The 23,229-nt window shown below is 36.5% G+C and overlaps 1 protein-coding gene across 1 annotated transcript in view; it reads right to left on the reverse strand.

Annotated features, from left to right (window-relative positions):
- Positions 1-2,084: 2,084 nt before the first annotated feature.
- The window catches only part of TEK (TEK receptor tyrosine kinase), a 158,470-nt gene continuing 137,325 nt past the window's right edge, over positions 2,085-23,229 (reverse strand). The window contains exons 14-23 of the mRNA XM_063455179.1: positions 21,481-21,638; positions 19,805-20,015; positions 19,530-19,640; positions 18,427-18,617; positions 17,313-17,426; positions 10,836-10,906; positions 7,363-7,403; positions 4,534-4,630; positions 3,355-3,454; positions 2,085-2,470 (exon numbers count right to left, since the gene is read on the reverse strand). Of these exons, the coding sequence (XP_063311249.1) occupies positions 2,396-2,470; positions 3,355-3,454; positions 4,534-4,630; positions 7,363-7,403; positions 10,836-10,906; positions 17,313-17,426; positions 18,427-18,617; positions 19,530-19,640; positions 19,805-20,015; positions 21,481-21,638 (1,169 nt within the window). The 3' untranslated portion in view covers positions 2,085-2,395. The remainder of the gene's footprint in view (positions 2,471-3,354; positions 3,455-4,533; positions 4,631-7,362; positions 7,404-10,835; positions 10,907-17,312; positions 17,427-18,426; positions 18,618-19,529; positions 19,641-19,804; positions 20,016-21,480; positions 21,639-23,229) is intronic.

Consider the following 23,229-nt stretch of genomic DNA (forward strand, 5'->3'; position numbering starts at 1 on the left):
ACCCTTCCCTGTTCCCTATTATCAGCTACTTATCCAAACTATCAGATCTTAATTTATTGACCAAGCAGCCTAGGGGTAAGAATTCACCTGCTTTTGCAAGATGGAAAACTGATACCCTTCTATACCCTAACTGAATTTTTCCACCTGCGCTCACTTTATTCACCTACAATCGCAGTACAAATAATGAGAATAATTAACCTTAATAATGCAGTAATGTTATTGCTAAAAAAGTTAAATAAAAATGCATGTCTTGAAAAAAGAAAAGGAACAGAAGAATTTTGTTTTGAAGAAAGGCTAGACTGTATTTGTTTCGACTAGAAAAATACATCTTAGACAACATATGAGAATATGATATAAATATATATGGTCAGTACAAGCTACTCTCTGGGAAACAATTATTACCGTAAATTGTATGTGTGTAGGACAAAATGTCACTCTTTGAGATGTCATATAGAGCAGAAGAAAGGTTAAAGTATAAGCACCATAACCACTGTCACTGTTGTCCAAATTATGGATGAAACTGATATTGCTAATGCAGAAATGGAACATATTGTAAATGGGGACTGGTTCGTGAGTGCCGTGGTTTTCTGATTCTGATTTTGGTCAAGCTGCTCAAAATTAGTTTGATCCAGAAATGGGTGATGGCATCCACAGCCTGCTTATACCACAACCACTACAACAGTGTATACTGGTCATGGTGCTTTAAATTAATACATGGTTTTGATAGGTTTGTATAGTATTTTGCTCTTATGTTTGATGAGCAAATCAGGATATATGGAGTTACAAAAAAAAAAATCAGAATGCTGATGGCATATTGCAGCAAAGAAGGAATTATTAAATTAATTTAAATAACTTCAGTATGAGGTCACATTTGTGTCTACCACAGTGTAAATGATGTGTGCACATAATGAATTATAGAACTTCAGTTGAAACTTGTTTATCCAAGAAGAAATCTTACTGTCATTATGGAGTTAAGAGTAAATTCTTATTTTTAAAACTCATTATTGTGAGCCTCGTTACATAAAATATTACAGTAGGAGACAAGCAATCTGATCATACATATTTTCTTCTTTTTCAAATCTACCTGTCCAGATTTAGAATTGAAATAATAAGTTATTTATTTTTTTATTTGGATGATTCCTCCAAGGTTTGGAACCTGACTTGGAGAAATCTAGCATTTTTTGTACATATGCTACAAGATAAATATTCCAAGAAACTACCCCAAAACATAAAATGGTAGTGGTGTAATATTAAAGGACCACTATAGTCACCAGAATGTATTCTGGTGTGTATAGTATGTCCCTGCAGGCTTTTCAGAGAAAAGGCAGTGTTTACATTACTGTCTAGGAACATCTCTATTGGCAATCACTAAGATAGCGGCCCCTAGAGTTGCTTCCAGGGTCAGTACTACACAATGTGCAGCGCTGTCGTTCAGCATCTCCATGCTCTGTATGGAGGCACTGAACACTCCCTATAGAGATGCATTGAATCAATGCATCTCTATGAGGAGATGCTGATTAGTGCAGCTTGGCGTTTTGCTGCGCATGCATTGTAGTCTTCCAATGCTTTTCTAGCATCACCGCCAAGGAGGTGGAGCATGGGCACAGCCAGCTGCGAGAAGACTCGCGCGGTGCTTGAAACCGGTAAGGTATATACCTTTTCCCGGGTGGCAGGGGGGCCAGCCACCTAACCAGTGTTTTCACACCTATAGTGTCAGGAATACACGTTTGTATTCCTGACACTATAGTCTTCCTTTAAATGCAGATCATTGGCTAATGATTAAACCAAGGCAGTATCTGCCTCAAATGGAAAATGATCTAGTTACCAAGATTTTAGTCTCCTGCCTCATGAGATGGTGCATGAGATGGTGCATGAGATGGTGCATGAGATGGTTCATGAGATGGTGCTCTACATAATAATACATTCTAAGATTTAGTAAAATCTGTTTGTTTTTTTAAAGGTAACAGATCAAGTGGAACGTTGGCCCAAAATGCAGGAGGCATTAGGGTAAATCTGATGACACACCTTGAAATATTTTAGTTGCATTGCATGCATAGTATATGAAAAACAACTGTACTCACAAATTTAAGGATATTAAACAGTTCATTGTAAATTGTTTTGCCAGCCATTGATGAATTATAACAATGACACAAATTAAAACATTCAGACTATTTTCACAATCATACAAACATTTGCTATTAGCAATTACTAAATTATAAGAACATTAATTGTTAATACATCATTCATGAAACATGGTATTTACAAGGTTGTATAAACATTTAGATGTGTGTAAAAAAAAAAGTATTCTACAGATAGATTACACACAAACATCACTTGACATTTTACAATGAAGTATGTCTTTGCTGTAAGATTAATTAGTGAAGCATGTTTGTTCTTATGCAGCTTCTTCAGCAGAACAGTCAATGCCCGCGTAGGTGAATTTTTCATAAAGGGTTGTATTGACGTAGGTCTGCAGGAAAAATATAATGGGAAAAAAATAGTTTTTTTTTTTTTTTTTTACAAGTAAATATCATGAAATGCAAATACTGCACCTAAGTGCCTCGTAAAGAGAAAACATGGTTATTACTTTAAAGAATGTGTTCATTTCAAGGAATATGCAATATTTTGGCTTCTTTACACATTAACTGTAATATAATGAACTGTACCACATATACACTTGTGATGCTATATGTGACTAGCATACCAAAAATCTAAAACTACAGAGACAATATTTTTTCAGTAGTTTAACCTTTTAGGGACACATGAAATGTGTGACATGTCATGATTCCCTTTTATTCCAGAAGTTTGGTCCTTAAGGGGTTAAGCATCCGATGGGAAAAATATATGTTTAGTTCTCCAGTCCGATTTGTAACCTAATGAAAACTATATATTTTTTCTCACAAATTTACTTTAGATATGATAGCCATATTTGACTTGGACATACATATCTTTACTTAGCTGTTGCCCTATAAATTTACTGAATAACCCTGTATAGTTATGAGGATTCCCTTTTTTCTTCTCTTTAAAATATAGTTTTTTTTGTACCTTAACAAAGTACTAGCAGACTTACTTATGACTTGCTTGTATTTTTTGCTCATCTAGTGGTAGTAGAGGTGATGCACCCATAAGGGTAACAATAAGAAGTTAACCTACTTCATAACTTAGAGATGGCTCTTCACATGCAGTGAAATTCGTAGGTAAAAACATTGGAGAGAAACTTCACTAGAAAAAAATTCCCTTTTTTTGAGTATGATCTTCAAGTCTTAATACAAAAATAAAATAGTAACTTATTCTTAAGGCGCTATGAAAAAAGCTTAATAAGAATACTCCTTTCCCCCCCATACAAATGCTCACCTTTCTTTCTTCTAACATACGGTTAAGAGACACCAGAATTTTCCCAAAAGAAGGTCTTTCATTTGTTTTCTCCCGCCAACACTGACACATAAGGTCATACCTTAAATCAAAGAAATAGTCATATAATGATACGTTTATCTGAGACAAGTTATTATATAACTAGGTGAAGAGATAGGTTCTATATTGCAAACTATTTGATTCAATGTGGTCTGATGCTTCTTCCTTGTTGGCAAGTATTCATTGTGCTGGACTCTCTTAAATACCAGTTGTGTCAAAGTACATACATTTATCCACAATGCTAATATATTATTTGGATATAAAACAATAAACTTCAATTATAAAAATAAAATAAGTACATACATCTATGAAGTCTAGTATGCACGGCGTGACTAGATAAGCCAAAATAACAGTGTAAGAAACACTATCCATATTCTAAGCTATTAAATGTGTGTTTATTGTTATTGTGTGCTTAATAAACTAGGACTCAATATTTTCACCTGCCCACTAGCTATTGGTGAGTGAAAATTCAGCCCTTGTAAAGATTTTAAATTTAAATTTTACACTGCAGTCTTCCACTGCATTCTTGAGTTATTTGTATTGTTCAGATGCGGACCTCTCATTAAGAGGTAGAACATGCAGAAATTCCAAAACTAGAAAAAACATGGAACTCTCAATCCAATAAAAAAATGGTCCAGGAATGCATATTGGTTTAATAATCTGTGCTCTAGAAGCTAGTTAGAATGTATGCTTTAGAAGTTAAGCAGAGCATGTGATGATCAAGCCACTACTTGATATTATTTTATTATTTATATAGCGCCATCAGATTCCGTAGCGCTGTACAATGGGATATCTGACATGCCTAAAGGAATGGGGGTTGCCATTATGTATTATCACCCAGGTTTTAATGTATTATGACACCAGCTTGCATGTCTGACTGAAACACCCTTTTTCATTTCTCTCTATGTTAACTACCTCTCTAGTTGTTACTGAACTACCACTGCTATGCAGAACATTTGTTATAACTAAATGTTGAATTAATGTAATGTAGTCTAACAAGAGTCGGATATATAATCTAAGTTTTATGAAATAGCTGTGTTTTTCTGCTTGTGGCTTTTGGGCCTGGGTATTATTTCAAGGGGCGGATCGATATAGTTAATGTTAGCTAAATTATTTTCTTACACCTCATCGTCGCAGTTAAGTGGCTTTTCAAGTCTGTAACCTTGTGGTAACTTCTCATAGAGTTCTGCACAGGTCATTCCACAATATGGAGTCCCACCTGCAAGAGAAGACTTTTTTAAAGCATATATAGCATATATATATATAGGGATACTCTAAACACCAAAACAACTCTGGCGTAATGAAACCATTTTTGGTGTTCATGCACCTATAGTCTCACTATTCAGTTCTCTGCCATTTAGGAGTTTACTTTGTGGCAGAAATGCCTCTGCCACGTGTAAAGGGAGCGGCCTGCTTGCCAGCCTACTGCCAAAAGACTATGGGCCCTTTAAAAACTTATGTACTTTTGTACTCCATAAATAGAGACCGACCGTTGGCCCTAATTCCCTGGAACTGTTTTGGGCATAGGACCATGGGCACGGTGGTCAAAATAATGACTTCCGTGGAAATCCCGAACCCCTGAACCGATCTGGGTGATTTTTAGATATGTTGGTCCCCTAGATCGGGGGACTTTGTGGTTTTGTTGTATTGCATGTTTCTTGTACTGAGAGATAATTTAATTATATGTTTGTGCACTCAAGCAATTATCTCCCAGGCACAGGGGAGGGATTGACCTATTTTGAATGGGAGTGTCCTGGACCTGAGAGCCAATGTAATCACATGTTTGTTTTTTTACTGTAGTCTACTCTCAGGTCCGGGGGGGGGGGGGGGAGGTTGCCCCTTGCATGGGGACTTGTATAAAAGGCCAGTTGTGGCTCCCAATAAACCAGTTCCAGTTTACCCTAAACACAGAACCTCGTCTTGTGCTTGTATGGGAAAGCTCTAACAGCTGTCTCCCTTCTGCTTGGAGTGCTATAATCACTAGCTCTTGTAAGAGCTATTCCTGCTACTGCTATACTTGCTACACTCTCTAGAGTAAGAGAGGTTCACCCACTGGAAGCTGGATCCTGGTCTTGGGGGTCCAGGGTGGGTGGAGGACAGTGAGTTCCCAGCCAAGCTGTAACGCTGGAAGGGGGGACTACGATGTTGATGGTGTCTGCTGGAGTGCTGGAAGTACTCGGCGTTGCTAGGAAGCAGCGATTGGCGGAGGCACCCAGTTGGGGTTCCAGGCAGTCTGCCACATACTTGATTTTGTTTCTGTTTATGTAGCCCTTGCCACACCTCCCCTGGCTGTGACTCACACAGCCTACATGAAAAAAGGTTTGATTCTCAATTAGATCTTACAGTGCATTGTGTTTAATTTAGAAGTTCTTATTGCCTCTTCTGGTCATTGAACTTTAATCACACACAGGAAGCTGGTGCATGATCTAATAGTATATTAACGAAACAGGATATAAAACATTCCAAATTAATCAGACTGTGCAATAAAGACAGATTAAAGATGAGATATCTTCTTATTGTAGGGAGACTGTGTAGGTAATGCGTAGGGAAGGTATGGCTAGGGCTGCATAAACAAAGTGATTTAACTCCTAAATGGGAGATACCTGAGCAGTGAGACTGTAGGGGCTGCATCTATACACCAAAACTATTTCATAAAAGGTAGTTGTGCTATTTTAAGTCATTTGCTTTACAAAGGCATAAAAAATAAAAAATACCTTAATACCAACTCACATAACCAATATACATGTTCCACATGCAAGTGCATGCAGTGTTTCCATGTAAGAACCAGATGCAAGCTAACTTGGGTGTACTGGCTACACAGCACCCAGAATCCTTAGCTCCCTCAGTAATTAGGTGTAATGGCTTTCCAAGTGATGGAGTCCAGAGTGCAGAGATAATGCTCACCTTTGCCAAATATCACAGCCCACAGTGACTGGTTAGATAAATTATCTGGAGAGTGAATATGTGCATGGGGCAAATCCAGAGAGACAATGCAAAATCCATATTTAGAGTATAAGACTAATCAAAAGATCAGCGCTGGCAGCTAGTTTGCAAAAAGAGAGCCTATATATAGCCCATAAATAGATGTACAAAACCAGAGACTCAAGAGTAGGTAGAATGCATCCAGAATCTATAACAATGAACTGATACTGAAACTGATGAGAGACAGGGCTTTAAAGCCAGTAAATGATCAACTGATAAAAAAAAAATAGCTGTAGCTGAGTCAGCAGGAGTCCAGCTCCAAAGAGATGCGGGCTAATCTGCAAAACAGACTAACAGATGTCAAACTGCAGTGGCTCACAGATACTACAACTAACTGGAAATGATGAGAACCAGACTTCAAGTTCAACAAGATGTCCCAATGGAGCATTAGGGCAGCCAAAATTCAACAAGGCAGATCTAATTATAGACAAGTCCTTCACCCTCTCACTGCATTCAGAGGGAGCTTGTGGTCATCATCTCTAATGGGTGCAGATTCCTGTGATGAACCCATGCAGTCAGGCATTCGATAAATGAGTAATTCACTAGTGTCAGACTAGAATCCTACACTAGTACTGACTGGAATAAGCTATATTTTCAGTGACCTGGGTCATTATCACATCTTTTTTTCTCTTTCTATGTCACGAACATCCTCCTGTTTTGTTTACATTGGTCTGGCCCAATACCCATAATACCCATGTATCGACTAATGCTAACCTTAGTCCACACTTCATATCTTTTGATTCTGAAATGATTAATACGTGCATTGGTATGAAAAAAGAGGTGGGGTGCAATGGAATGGGTACAGGATGGGTGGAGCTACTTTATTCAGATCCACAAGGGTATAAAAAAAACAACAACTTCTTGGACCGTGGTGTCCCAAGCTCTGTAATACAGGGGGGAGAGGCCATGTACAATGCTGCAAAATATTCTAGTTTATCATTAAATGTAAGCCCTATTAATGCATCTTACCTAAGCTCACAATTTCCCACAGTAATACGCCAAATGACCATCTGCAATAAGACAAAAATATATATATTATTACAGAGTAAATAAAGGTTAAGTCTTACGGGTTGTGAACACTCTTGACTAATCAGTGTGTCTCTCCCAATCCCTAGTTACAAAATAAGCTTTCCTTTTAAAAAATATGTTAACAAATAGGATTTAGTTATGAATGGGAGGGACCTGGGGATTCATGAAAGAGGCTCATTAGATTTTAAATTTTTTCCAACCTTTGTACATTATAAATTCATGTAAATGACTCCTTTGCATTTCTAAAACAGGGATTATTCAAAGAATTGTAGTGAAATAAAATCTGAATTGCAAAATGTACATTAACTTTGGTTGAGTTTTAGTATTTTTCGAAACCAGGCATTTTTGTCTACATTTTGCAATTTGGATTTCAATTTGCTACCATTTGATGACAAATAGACATAGATATATAAAAGTGTAGCTAATAGAAAAATGTGGCAAAGATGTAAAGTCAAACAGTCACCATCAAAATCATTGGGTTAAAAATGACCACGCAGTTAAATACTTTGGTGGTCTTTAGAAATTCTTTCACTTTCCTATCTTCATAAACTTCAAAATGTAACCTGTAACGATTCATTGTTTTCCCCAACAATCTACACTGAATACCCCATAGTGACAAAGCAAAAACAGATTTGTGAAACAATTGCAAATAAATTAACATAAAAATGGAAATATCACTTTGATAGAGGCATTCAGACACTTAGACCCTGTAGTCTCTACCATTCTTCTTTGCAAAACGTCTTAATGGGACATCACTTGACAATTATTGTTTTAACCAGCAAGCAAACACTTTTAAACAAATATTCAAACTAAAATAAAGCAAGAAAAGCTTTCAAAATAATGTAATAAATGTTTATAACCTTGCTATAAACATGGTCAGATTGACACCTGTCAATTAGAGGAGTTTCTTCAGGCTCCACCCCTCTACTCCCTTTCTTACCAATCTCAGTTTTGAAACAGTCTACTAATAACAGAAACAGAATAGTATTGTTCAGCAGTGAGAGTGAAACCTGACACCGGAACCTGCGATCAGACTGCCTCTCTTCTCCCCCTCCCAGGATGTTGCAAGGTGCCGACATCTCCTACTACACGTGTGTAAATCTGTCAGGAATACCCAATGCACTTTTCCAGCATTCCTACGGATAGGCCTGTGGAGTGAGACACCTGTCTTATTAAAAACAAAAACTTTAGAATGAAACACTTGTCTCAGAGTGATGCATGCCCCATTAAGCTCTGTCAGGTTGGATGGGGACCATTTGTGGACATCCATTTTCAGGTTTCTCCAAAGCTCTTTAATTGGGTTCATATCTGGGATCTGGCTGGACCACTCAAGGACATTCACTGAGTTGTTGCTAAACCACTTATGTGTTATCTTGGCTGTTGGAAGATGAACCTTTGGCCCAGTCTGAGGTCCTCAGTGCTCTGTACCGGGTTTTTAATGAAAGATTACTCTGTATTTTGCTCTGTTAAGTTTGAGACTGACCAGCTCAATCTTTGGTTCATCAATCAAAATAATCTTGTTTCTCAGAGTCCTTTCAGTGTTTTTTTCTTAAAATTCCAAGCAGGCTTTCATGTGTTTTTACAATGAAGAGAAGCATCTGTCTGGCCCGTCTGCCATAAAAGGCAGATCTGTAGAGTGTTGCAGGGATGGTTATCCTTCAGCATGTTTCTCCCATCTCCACATGTAATCCCTGGAGCTCACCCAGAGTGACCATAACGTTATTTGCCATCTCTCTTACCAATGTGTTTTGCCATCTCTCTTACCAAGGTGTTTTTCCCTTGATTGCTCAACATATCTGTCAGCCAGTTCTAGAAAGAGTCCTGCTTGTTCTAAACCTTTTCCATGTAGGAATTATGGAGAACACTTCACTGTTGGGTACCTTTAATATAGTCAAACATTTTGTAGCCTTCCTCAGAACTGTGCATTAATATAATCCTGTCTCTGTGCTATGCAGGCAGTTAATTTGACCTTATGATTATTTTCCCAACATGTATGTACAGCTATGAGACCTTATATAGGAGAAGATTATCTTGTAACCAATTTGTAACATTTGTTTTCTAGTACAGCGTGTAATTACTCTTTAACAGATGGAATAGCTGATGACCGTCAATGTCTGAGGATAACTGTGGTAGCTGCAATTAGAATGTGTCCTATTATGATCCTGTCAATGTTTTCAGGAAACGTTTTAACAGAGTCCATTCTGAGGTGAGCACTGAGATTGTAGGGTTAACTTTTTGAATTAACGTGTGTATATCCTTCAAATATTGAGTTAATTTTGGGCAGTACCATAGAATATGTGACAAAGAACCCACTAATCCATAATTTCTCCAGCACTTATCAGAGAATCTGATGTTCATTTTGTTAATTCTGTACGGAGCTAGATACCACCTATAAAATATTTTAAGATGATTTTCCCATTGATTGAAATACCGCGTGATTCCTTTTAAGGTAGATGTAAAATTGAGCCATTCCTCCAGATAATAGCGAGCCAATACTTCCTTCTCCCAAGCAAGCATATAGTCCTCTTTTTGTTTAGGCTTAGGTAGAATAACATTGTGATATTGTACTGCATCTATTGGGATCATACAAATACAACTTTTCTAAATTAGTTAATGATATTAGGGATGTGCATGGGCAAACAAATTTGGTTCGGCATTCTGAAATTCGGCACATCGGTTCGACACTTCCGAAATTCGGGACTTCGGTCTTCTGAAATTTGGCAATGCGGCACTTTGGACATTCGGAAGCATCTGAATGTCCGAATTTCCATTCGAACCAAACCGAATTTCACATGTCTAAATTATATTTTGCTATAATTTTGGTAAAATTTGAAATGGAAAATGTATCTTTTAATGTGTCAACAGTTAAGTCGTGTTCTAATTTTTTATCCTGAATTTTGTAGGCCGAATTTCTCTTTTAATTTATTAAAGGACATTAAAGAATTTTCCATTAAAAAAAATCATCTAAATTTTTTAATTAGTTTTGATTGCCAACGTTCCAAATTCAAATTGGTGTAATCTTGTTTTAAAATAGATAATGGCATTGCCCGCGATCACCCAGAAGAATTATATTTCAGTTTTTCTTTTTAATATACATGCAAAGTTTAAAAAAATTGGACTTTGCTTTGTCATTATGAGGTATTGTGTATAGATCGATGAGACAAAAACAACTTATTGAAACAATTGTAGCATAAGGCTGCAACATAAACAATTTGAAAAACTGGAAAGGATATAAATAGTTTCTGAATACACTTTACATTTGCATAGATCACTACATTTATTCTCATTTGTAGTACTGTAATACATAACACATGCAGCTTCATAGCACTGTAAAGTCACATAACTATTTAATGTCCACTAATATCCTCAGTACTCATAGCTGAAGGTACATTATCCCATAGTTAAAGACTTACACATCACTGTTTGATGTATACACACTGTAGTTCAAAGATTCAATTGCCATCCATCGAACTGGAAGCCTTCCCTGAAATACATTTAAAATTGTGTTTGAAAATACATTACCAAAAACAGCTTGCTCCAAAATAAAATTGGAATATAATCATAACATTTTTTTTTCATATACAACAATGGAATCACTCAATAATTAGTTTAGCAAAATAATGAAATAGAGATTTTAAAAAGGTTAGCCAAATAAGGAATTATTTTAAAAATCCTACTATTATGGAGATAAAAGCTTTCAAAGAACCTATGTAGGGTGTCTCCATAGTCATAAAACCCACCACAAAGTGGGATTGCTGGTTCTACTCATTAAGTAATATTGTAATGAGGAAGCAGAAGTGTTGTAAAGTAGGATATTGCTTTGCTGCAGAGGGATTTAGATGGATTAGGGGACTGGGCACTTAAATGGCTGATGAAATTTAATGTAGAGAAATGCAAAGTTATACAATTCGGGGTCAAGAATGCACACGCAACTTACACCCTAAATGGTAGTGAATTAGGGATAACCACACACAAGAAGGATTTGGGAATTGTTATAGACAACACATTAGGCAGCAATATGCAGTGTCAATCTGCAGTTGCTAAGGCCAGTAAGGTATTGTCATGTATAAATAGGGGCATAAATTCTCGGGAGGAAATATAATTTTATAAAAAAACAAACAAATCTATACAACAACAAAGAAAGAGGAGTATAGATAAAAAGGGGATAGCATACAAATATAGAGAAAATGCAACCTGTATATAACAGGGAATTTTCTGGGAGAAATCTAAAAAAAAAAAAAAAATCACACAATAGTGAAGTATGCAGAAAAAAAGTGACTCAAGCCCGGAGGTAGAGAACTTACAAGAGCCACTGATGATCTGCGTTTGTCTCCCCTTTTTCCTGCGGGGTATCTTAGGAGGGGCTTGTCTCTCTTGCAAGATAAGCAAAGGTACTTGCGGTATGCCAGACCCTCAAAAATGGAAGAAAACCATATAGTTATTGTTGTATGTATTATAGTTATGCAGTATTGTTAAAATAAATAACAATTTATTACACTGATTGCACTTACATACAAACTGCAGTCAGCCAGCATATCTCCACTAGCAAGTAGAACTGTGTAGAAAAGTCCATAAAAACAGCAAATGGAGTGGCAGTCAGAAAGCAGCAAGAAGATATATGCATAAAATAAAAGAAATAAACTGGAAACAAAAGTCCAGGTCCTTAATCCAACGCGTTTCGTCTTAGGTAGACTTCATCAGGGATATTAAATGAACCAAAGGATATCTTCCTTATATATGCACAAAAGTAGATGGTACTTGATTTAACCGCAAAAAACTTCTTACTTCCGGGTTTCGTCTGCACTTGTTTCTCATTGGGTAATCGTGATAACGTCCACATTCATGACGCAAGCGTTCGGTACTTCCGCGTTCACCCTGGAACGCATATGCTGACATCTACACCAGCATGTAGACATGCAGAACTTCCGCGTTCCACCTTGGAACGCATATCGGCACGGGCCGAAAACGGACAGAAACCGAGCGTTCCAAAGAGGAACGATACATATTCTCTGCACATATAAAAGGCAGTAAAAAATACATGTATACTATACAACCCAACAAAATATGGGCATATACACAGGACCAAAATAAAGGTACCACTATATATGAGTGTGTACATCAAAAAATAAAGATATTAATAAAAAATTAATATAAAAATCCAATATATTATCCTTAGAATGGTACCAAAAGTTATAGACAATATATACATGTAAAAATACAAATCTAATAATAGTAATAATAGTAATACCAACCAACATTTTAATCCTACGGACCTGCCCATGTACAGATAAACAAAGACCGTTTAATATTGCCCTTTATTCCAAATAAAGTAGAACACAGTGTACCTAAGCATTATAACTCAAGTACTATGTTTAACTGGTCTACCTTTATTGCTATAGGTATAGACCACATTACAAATAATTGGAGGGGAGGAAACAAAATGAATGATTTAGCCAAGAAAGAAGCATATTGGATCTATACTTTAAAGACCCTTGGGGTAGGTCTTAATCAAGATATTGATCTAACGGGGCTTCTTTAATATTAGAACTCATTAATGTATTAAGGCCTCTTTAAAAAATATTGTGCCTTACATTATTTAAATAATAAATCTGTGTTGGACATTTTTTGGGGATCATATGGTGGCTCAGAAATTATTCAGATTTTTCTCCATTTTTTCTTCTTCTTTTTTTGTGATGTATATTTCTTTATATAATTCTATCTATGTCTCTATAGATTTTTATTTTTATTTTTATTTTATTTTTATTGTTATGTATTGCATAAATTGTATTAATTGTTGTTTCTTTTACAGAAATTTTTTTTGGAATAAAGGGCAATATTAAAAGGTCTTTGTTTATCTGTACATGGGCAGGTCCATAGGATTAAAATGTTGGTTGGTATTACTATTATTACTATTATTAGATTTGTATTTTTACATTTATATATTGTTTATAACTTTTGGTACCATTCTAAGGATAAAATATTGGATTTATTTTTTTATTAATTTTTGTATTAATATATTTATTTTTTTATGTACACACTCATATATAGTGGTACCTTTTTTTTGGTCCGGTGTATATGCCCATATTTTGTTGGGTTGGATAGTATACATGTATTTTTTACTGCCTTTTATATGTGCAGAGAATATCTATCGTTCCTCTTTGGAACGCTCAGTTTCTGTCCGTTTTCGTCCCGTGCCTATATCCGTTCCAAGGTGGAACGCGGAAGTTCTGCATGTCTACATGCTGGTGTAGACGTCAGCGTATGCGTTCCAGGTTGAAACACGGAAGTACCGAACGCTTGCGTCATGAATGTGGACGTTATCACGATTACCCAATGAGAAACAAGTGCAGATGAAACCCGGAAGTAAGAAGTTTTTCGTGGTTAAATCAAGTACCATCTACTTTTGTGCATATATAAGGAAGATATCCTTTGGTTCATTTAATATCCCTGATGAAGTCTACCTAAGACGAAACGCGTTGGATTAAGGACCTGGACTTTTGTTTCCAGTTTATTTATTTTATTTTATGCATATATCTTCTTGCTGCTTTCTGACTGCCACTCCATTTGCTGTTTTTATGGACTTTTCTACACAGTTCTACTTGCTAGTGGAGATATGCTGGCTGACTGCAGTTTGTATGTAAGTGCAATCAGTGTAATAAATTGTTATTTCTTTTAACAATACTGCTCTATATGGTTTTCTTTCATTTTTGAGGGTCTGGCATACCGCAAGTACCTTTGCTTATCTTGCAAGAGAGACAAGCCCCTCCTAAGATACCCTGCAGGAAAAAGGGGAGATAAATGCAGATCATCAGTGGCTCTTGTAAGTTCTCTACCTCTGGGCTTGAGTCACTTTTTTTCTGCATACTTCACTATTGTGTGATTTTTTTATTTTTTAGATTTCTCCCAGAATATTCCCTGTTATATACAGGTTGTATTTTCTCTATATTTGTATGCTACCCCCTTTTTTTTTTATCAATACTCCTCTTTCTTTGTTGTTGTATCAATTTAATTGGGTGTTTATACTATATTGGTGTAAGTGAGGTACACTTTGGGGTGTCAGCATTATCCTTTGGTCTCCTTTGGGGTTCTATACAGTACATTTTTTGATATATTCGGAAATATAATTTTGCTTCTTTATAAATCGCTGGTAAGACCACAACTGGAATATGCTGTGCAATTTTGGGCACCTGTTCTAAAGAAGGACATCATGTCACAAGAAAAAGTGCAGAGACGAGCTGCAAAATTGATAAAAGAAATGGAGCATTTTAGGTATGAAGAAAGGTTAAAGAATTGAAATCTCTTATATGATAACATTATACAAATATATTCCGGTCCAGTACAAACCATTATCTGGAAATCTATTAATTAACAGGGCTATACATAGTACACAAGGTCACGCATTTAGGCTGGAAGAAAGGAGATTTTATCTAAGGCAACGAAAATATTTTTTTACAGTAAGAGCAATAAGGATATGGAATTCTCTGCCTGAATAGGTGGTTTTATCAGAGTCCATACACATGTTTAAACAGCAATTGGATAAATACTTCCAAAAACATACCATGCAGGGATATAATTTCTAATTAGTGGGATAATAGCTGCTTGATCCAAGGAGATATCTGACTGCCATTTTGGGGTCAAGAAGAAAACATTTCCTAGTTTGTTGCTAAATTGGAAGCGCGTCAGACTGGGTTTTTTGCCTTCTTTTGGGTCAATAGCAAAAAACATATGCAAGGAAGGCTGAACTTGATGGACGCAAGTCTCTTTTCAGCTATGTAACTATGTAACTATGTTATTTGGTGATCCTGATACATGCTGGGCATTATCCTGAGACCCTACTCAAGGGAGGAAAATAAGAAACTACCAAATAAATATTTTCATAATAGCAAACAAATTGGAATTTAAGTCAAATTTAAAACAATTGTTTGTTTGTCATTCATCTAAAATTGCACAAAAATATTACAATATTTGAGTTACCACAGGACAAATACAATGTAAAATTGATAGTATTGGACTTATATTAAATAATAATTATTTTGTCTGGGGACAGATTTTATCACTAGATATCTTGAACGACAATGGGGACAACGTTCTTTAGGAATTTGTGTACAGGCCATGCCCCTGAAGTCTCAATAATCATCACTATACCACTTTGGAGTAAAATTATTATGTTTATGCAGCCCTACCCACGCTGGCTGAGAATTATATAGTTTCCACACACACATCCTTTAAAAAGTGATATAATGTTTAAACTTCCTTTAATACAGAGTGTGTTTAATTTAGAATTTCCCATATCCCGCCCAGTTTATTGACTAGTAGAGTCTGCAGAAGCCTCTGTGATTAAAGTTCAATTCACAGAGCAGGAGATAAAAATTTCTAGCATACTGTGCTGTAAGATCTGATGTAACATTAAACCTTTTTTCATGGAGACTGCATGAGTCACAGACAAATTTATAAGATTTAAAGATATACTTACCTCTGTTTGGAAATTTGCACTATAGTTTGTATTTAGTTATTTTTCATATCATTGACTGCTGAAAACATTAATTATTAAGTTAAGCACTGATTACATAACTGTTGACAGCCCATTATCATATTGTTATTTATTTATTGCTGGTATTTATAAAGTGCAAAAATATTCTATGGCACTTATGTGACCCATTCAGATAAGCACATTGCTCTGTCTTGTAAATTCAGGTTACTAATATTGATAGTCTTCTAATCCTGGCTATCAATCTATTTGTGTAGTTGTTAAACCCTCGCTCTGCTCTGCACTAATCCCACTCCCACACTGTTTCCGTCCCCTGTCTCTGCAGGACGTCAGGCTGTGGTACGCTAGTGAATGCTGGTTTGGTTGCAACTACCCCAAGGTCTGGTTTTCCGATGGCCAGAACACATCGTCATGGCATTCGTCATGATGCCGCAAGTCTGACCCGATAAATGTCCAATTCCCGGGATTGCTGTCCGATCTTCATGTCTCCATGTCCCCTAGACAGATGCGTCTAGCCATGTGTTTTTTAAAAGAAGGGGGAGTTCCTGTCACAGAGGACATGTTGGTGATGCAAGCATTATGTGGGGTAGGCATACTTTCTCCTTCCTACAAATAGACTGCTCTCCTAGTCCTCCCTGTTCAGTGCAACTGTGCTCCTAGTTTAGTCAGATTGTAATTTCTGTTCCTGCTCCTAGTTCAGTCAGATTGTACTTTCTGTCTTCCTGGTATTTGATAATTTGCCTGTTATCCGTTTATGAACCTGTGTTGCACAACTTGACCTCTCGCTATCCTGACTATGCTTTTGTCTTATCTTTGCCGGTACCGTACCTTAATTTCTACTCAGCCTGCTACTGCATATCAGGCGCTGTCTACTAAACCCCTAACAGCTATGGAGATGAAGTTCAACAGTGTCTGGCTTGTGAGAATCATATCCATTTTCAATCAAACAATTTGTGTATTACCTCTTCTTGGGGCACTTTTTTTGCTTGATGCCACACTGAACCAATCACAGAGAAAAAAAATAAATATCTTAAATGCCATTGTTAGGGTCCAAGGGATGCAACATCATTATTACATTGCCTTATTCACAACACTACTTTTTAAAGGCAGGATTTTTAAAGTAATTCATGGGTAAAGTAAAATTATGGAATTCAAAGAAGACAGGAACATTTATAGACCACTGCAAGTTCCATGGTTTTCTGTTGCATTATGATAGGCGGCATTATAGCCAGTTGCTGCAGAACCCAGGGAGACATCCAGTTATTTTCTACTTTAAGAAAGACGAACAAACCATATTTCAACAGATATCCTGACATTAACATACTAAGGAATTTAAATATTGTTATGAAGTTGTAGGCTTCAAAAAGTTCATTCACAGTTACATTTTAAATTAATTACTTACCATTGTCTTTTTTACATAAACTTCTTGTCCTCTTGATAAACCAAAATCTGCAATCTTTGCAACATAATTTTCCCCAACTAAAATGTTTCTTGCAGCTAAATCTCTGTGTATGAACTAAAATACAAAGAGAGATCAAAAGTCACCATTTGGTCAATAGGTCAATAGTATTGGAATTTACATTTCTACATTCTGTGAGGCGAGTTGTGAAACTGTCCATCTTTGATGGCAATGATAAAGGGCAGGGCAGTGAACTATGATTTAATTTTGAAATATCAATAGATAAATTATATAGGGTTTTAAATGGTTACTTCAAACAACATTTAGTTTCACATGTATCCAAGATGAACAAATAATTTTGCTTTCTTTACAGCCCTCCCATGTTAAAGTTTTTTGCTCCTCTCGTATGTGATAAATTTGTCCTAAATCCATGTTTCTAATCCACTCCTTTAACCTGGACTTTGTTCATGCAAATCAAAGAGGCCATTCAATAATTAACCTAAATTCATGCTTTAAGACTAAACTGTTCATTTTCTAGGTATGGTATCTCTACACTAAGGCCATTCTCACTCTACATTTTTGAGTTGTCATTGGGCAGATTAACCATGTTGTTATATGCATTCTCTGGGCAGGGTGGACCTCTTTTCCTAAGAGTAAATTTAACTTTCAATGCAATCATTGCAATATTGTTTGGGCTCCATCTCTATCCTAAAAGGCACTGGTAGACTTTGAAGATTAATAAACCTGTTTGCTCAGGATTATACTCACATTACTGAAGACTTGACTATATATTTGTGAGCACAACTCATATACGAGCTAAAAACCACAATATGTCCTGGTCAGACGTGCTATAGTTTAGGTCAAATGTCTTTAGATCCTCTGTGTCTATCCTCGCAAATAAAAGTAACTCTGGACTCTTGCACACAACCCTCATGCCACTGTCACTAGATTTGCTAATGTTTCACCACGCAGTCATTAGGTTACCAAAGTCAGGATGAAGAAAAGGTCACTGAGCTAATTTTACAAATGAAGAATTGGTTGCTTAAATCATGTTCATAAAAAAAGACACAATCTTATATGAATTTAGATTAATTTGCATATGATTTAAAACACCAACCTGTTTTTGGCTTAAGTAGTCCATGCCTCTGGCCACATCAGCTGCAAAGTGTAGAAGTTGCTGTGATGATAAGGTGGAAGCTGTACTGTTTGCTATGGCAAATGCTGGATCAGTCTCCAGGACTCTGCTTTTCCTCAGGAAGTCTAGTAGGTTACCATGTGGCGCATATTCTATAGCCAAGTACAAGTACCCTACATAGGAGAACATAATACATTTTTTTTTTTTTGGGTGTTTCCTCTTGCAAAACTGGAACAAATTATTAAAGTTAGTTTCTTTTACAAGAGCTACGTTTACCAGAAAACTCCTATTTATTTAGTGGTGAAAGTATGTTATCTCTGGTCATAGAATCTTGCCCTTGAATGCTGTATATGCATATAAACATGACTCCCAAGTGTCTGGGTTCAGTAGGATTGTCCCAATTTGGAATTCTCTTTGTCATTCTGGGTTTATTCCATAATGTCCCACATCTGGAAACACCTGGGAAACTAACATAGTCAGCACGGTATGAGCACCTCTTTAGACACACTAATACATCTACATATCCTTAGAGAACAGAGACCATGTGTGCTGTAGGAGCACTCTGCTCATGTTCTGCCCTGAGTTTAACTGGCAGGAGCACATGTCTGCCAACCTATTGTGCATGCAAGGCAGGCTGACACACTCCCGCATTTTATTAGCATGCCAACACCTTTTACAGACTGACTGCTCATTGTTTATGAACACTTCTGGGCCCCCCACCTGACCATTCTTCTTTCACACCTTCCAATGTTGATGGGCATTAGATACATCTTGTAGCTTTGGCATTCATTTTACGCAGTTACCTGTAGGTAGCAATATCAACTGGGCCAGCACACAGCTGTACATTTGAACAAATGTCTAATGAACAAAAATGTAATCAATTGGACTAGAAAAATATTTTTTATTCATGATGTTATTTTGGAACTTTTGCCAATCTCAAGCAAGTACGAAACAAAACTATAGGTCTATTAGGATAAGTCCAAGATTTAGGTCTCTTGACATTCTTTTGTATGAATAAAAGATGAAGGCTGTTTAACATAGGGACTATGCTCTGATAAATTAAAACTATAGATCTTCGAACTTACCACGATGTTCGCAAGCGCCAAGAAGATTAATAATGTTGGGATGACTTCCAAGTTTGCAAAGTACTTCCAGTTCCCCAGCAAAATCTCTGTGATCATCTTTAGATGCATAGTCTGTTCAGAAAAGAATTTAAGCAATTATACAAATGACAACACATAAAAAGGAATGCATTATAACCCTAGTACACTTATTGCAGTGGGAATTCAATTAAGTAATAATCCCTTTATTGCACACCCTTCTGGAACCCAGAACATTAAAGACTTGATGAGCAATGTACCTTTCATTCTTTTTATGGCTGCATCCATTCTCAGACCATCCTTTTTTATGCGGGCCTTAAGAACTTGTCCAAAATTTCCTTCTCCAATCACATCTTGAAACTTAATGTCATGCCACTCCAAGACAGGATACTCCACGGGATCTGGGCTGTTCTTGGCTTTCTTTAGGTGGTTAAGTGTTCCTGAGTTAAACTGTACAACTGGCTCTTCCCTCTGGAACGATAATTCAATTCAATAAATTATGCTCATTTTTAGTACACTGTGTACTAAACCGAAGAAGAGCAATTTTGAACAACAAGGGGCCTATGAGGTCTGCTTACCATGCAATTATTTTTTACAGGATGTCTGTAAGGAGTAGGCAAGATGTGCTCCTTGGTACCATAAATCTGACTTTCCTACTCTCTTTGCACTTTGTAATTGCAGTAAAGCTGATCTATATTGCTAAAAGGCTAGACTACAAACCTTGGGTGAATAAAATGGTAAGGTGTCACCTGGTTGGGTCCTGGTTGGGTCTCAGTTTTATTAATAATTAGCCACCACCTCACTGCACATACTCTTTGTCCACATTGATCCACTGCATGCGCAACAAGCAAACAGAGAGTCAGTGTCAGTGTGTACCTGCCAGTGTGTGTCTGTCAGTGAATGTGTGTGTCAGAGTTTCCTCAAAGGGACACTATAGGAGCCCAGACCACTTCAGCTCTTTGAAGTGGTCTGGTGCAGTGTCCCAATCTCTTAAACCCTGCAAGTGTAATTATTGCAGTGTCTCAGATCCAGCGCACTCACCTATCCACTAAACAGCAACTTCAATGTTGACAGATTTTATTAGTTTTTTAAAGTTTTTTTTTAAAAACACCTAATCTAGGCAAAAATAATGGGGGTTTAGTTATATTATATGATCATACATTGCATAAGTCTGCCAGACCGTCAATGTACCCCATCTTTGGCAGGTCCTAGTCTAACATCCTAATGTCTGCTCTTATGAGATTAACCCACTTACTTGGGCTTATGCAATATATGATCATATAATCTAACTAAACCCCCATTATTTTTGCCTAGATTAGGTGTTTTAAAAAAAAAAAAGACTTAAAAAATAAATAAAATAAAATCTGTCAACATTGAAGTTGCTGTTTGGTGGATAGGTGAGTGTGCTGGATCTTGTGTATTGTATAATTTGGCCCCCAGCAGCACCCCATTTATGCATGTTTAGGTGAGTGCAGCCCCCCCCCCCACTATTTCTAGCCAACTCCTTGGTTTTGCACCCCTCCCTGTCACAGGTGCCTTATCCCAGGGCCCTATTTAGCCTTGTACTGCAGAGAGCCCCAGATGGAATTCCCCCCCAAGTAAGTGGGTTAATCTCATAGGAGCAGGCATTAGGCTGTTAGAAATCTGTCAACATTGAAGTTGCAGTTTAGTGGATAGGTGAGTGCGCTGGATCTTGTGTATTGTATGTATTAAAAAAAACTAGAGCAGACAGGAAGAAATGTTGTACAGATCCTGAGAGAGGAAGAGAAGAGGAAGCTATTGGGGAAAGGTAAGTTCGGCATGACAGTGCCACTTTAATGGTTTGATAACCATGATGTCATACATTGGAATATATTAAAAATACAGTAATATATAAATGCTGTAATAAATGTGTTTGGCACCAAATTAAGCATATAGCAGTGAATGTAAAGCCTACCACGCCATTCTGGAAAGCCTGGACCATCCTGTGTTGAAAGTTAGCTCTTTTCAGCTGCAGCATGATTAGAAATGCCAGTAATATAGTCAGACAGGTCATTCCTGCTGATCCCAAGATAGCAATAAGTAGCATATTTCCATCCTTTGACTCAGATGATCCTTAAAATAAAGAAATACAAGAACATTACACAAACACAGTGATTAAATACGGATCCAGTAGAAAATTATAATACATTATAATCTCTGTTAGCATTTATACCTAGACTGATTTAAGAGGTTTTAAATCTCATGCATAAATCTACCTTTGGAGTTTTATTCTAAATTAGCTGAAATGGTGCAGTTTATTGTCGTTAGTAATGTGATAAACTCCTTTTTTCAACATCACTAAAATATGACATGGTTTTGATGCTAGTTTTTTTTGTGCTAACTTTGATCTTTGATGTAGACATCACCTTTTGGAATCATTGAGACACACAGCCTTAGAGTTTATTTAGCAAAAAAAAGAAAGTTGTGGTGATTTTTTTAACCAAATTGAAAAAGTAAGGCCCAAATAAACCAGTAGGAAAACCTTAGCTATTTAACCTTCTTAAATTGGATTTTCAACTCACCTCAGCCTACAATTTAGTGAATAAAAAAAAAAAAAATCTGGTTATGGTTCTGTATCAATAGAATGTTCTTCTGGGATGTTCATTAGTACCTTGTTATTGAAGTAAGGCACAAAGATACACCACAGCCTTCTCTGCAGTTTGTGAATTGTGAATAATATTTGTATAATAAACAAATATATAGTAAAACAGATAAAATAATAATAAGGCCACATCCTGATCGCTGCTACCTCATGCTTGCCACGGTATTGGAAATCTAAAAATGTACCGTCACTTAAAGAAGTTTTGAATTTAATCTTGGATAACAAAGCACACAAACTGTCACATACGAATAATATACACTAATTTACAAAACTAAAGTATGATTGGGATAAATGGGAAGAAGAAATTTAAAAAAAGTCCATTGTTTGTAAAATTAATTTATTGTTAAACTTTATTATTGTACAAATACTGTTCATATACATTATTGTTTTGTTTTTTTAAATGGATGGATAGCCTTTCTCACTTCCAAATTCCCCTTACCTTTCCTACCCCGAATAGAATGTTTTTATAATTTGTTGAAAAATTTCTAAAACTTTCATAAAAACTATTTGAAAAGAAAATTTATAGTAGAAGCTAACATATAGCTAAGTACTTAAATCATCACGGGTTCATTCTCATGCTTTATTATTACATTGCAGCCATTAATAATCATTAACGAATATCACTTGCAGGTATATCATTGTGGCTATAGAAATATTGTCTAGGTTCTATAGTTCACCTCTGTCTTTAAAGGGTTATTGAGTGGGATCTTGTATGTTCTATGAACTGACCCCAGCAGCACCCTGATAAGTGTGCATGCTCAGGTGAGTCCTGCCCTTTTGGTTTTACAAATATTTGTGAGTCCAGGCTGACTCTCTGGTCATTCTAGGGCCCTATTTAACCTTGCCCTGTGGGGACAGCCAGGCCAGGAGGAAACATTTCCAAAGTATGGGTTCATCTCAATACAATGGGGTACATTGCCATTGTGGCGGGCTTATGTAATGTTTGATCATATACTGCAACTAAATCCCCATAAAATTTGCCTAGGTTAGGTGTTTAAAAAAAAAAAATACATTTTGTGAGCTTTGAAGTTGCTGTTTAGTGAGGGTGCTGGATCTTGTATG

The sequence above is a fragment of the Pelobates fuscus genome, chromosome 5, assembly GCF_036172605.1.
Source record: "Pelobates fuscus isolate aPelFus1 chromosome 5, aPelFus1.pri, whole genome shotgun sequence".
Lineage (NCBI taxonomy): Eukaryota > Metazoa > Chordata > Amphibia > Anura > Pelobatidae > Pelobates > Pelobates fuscus.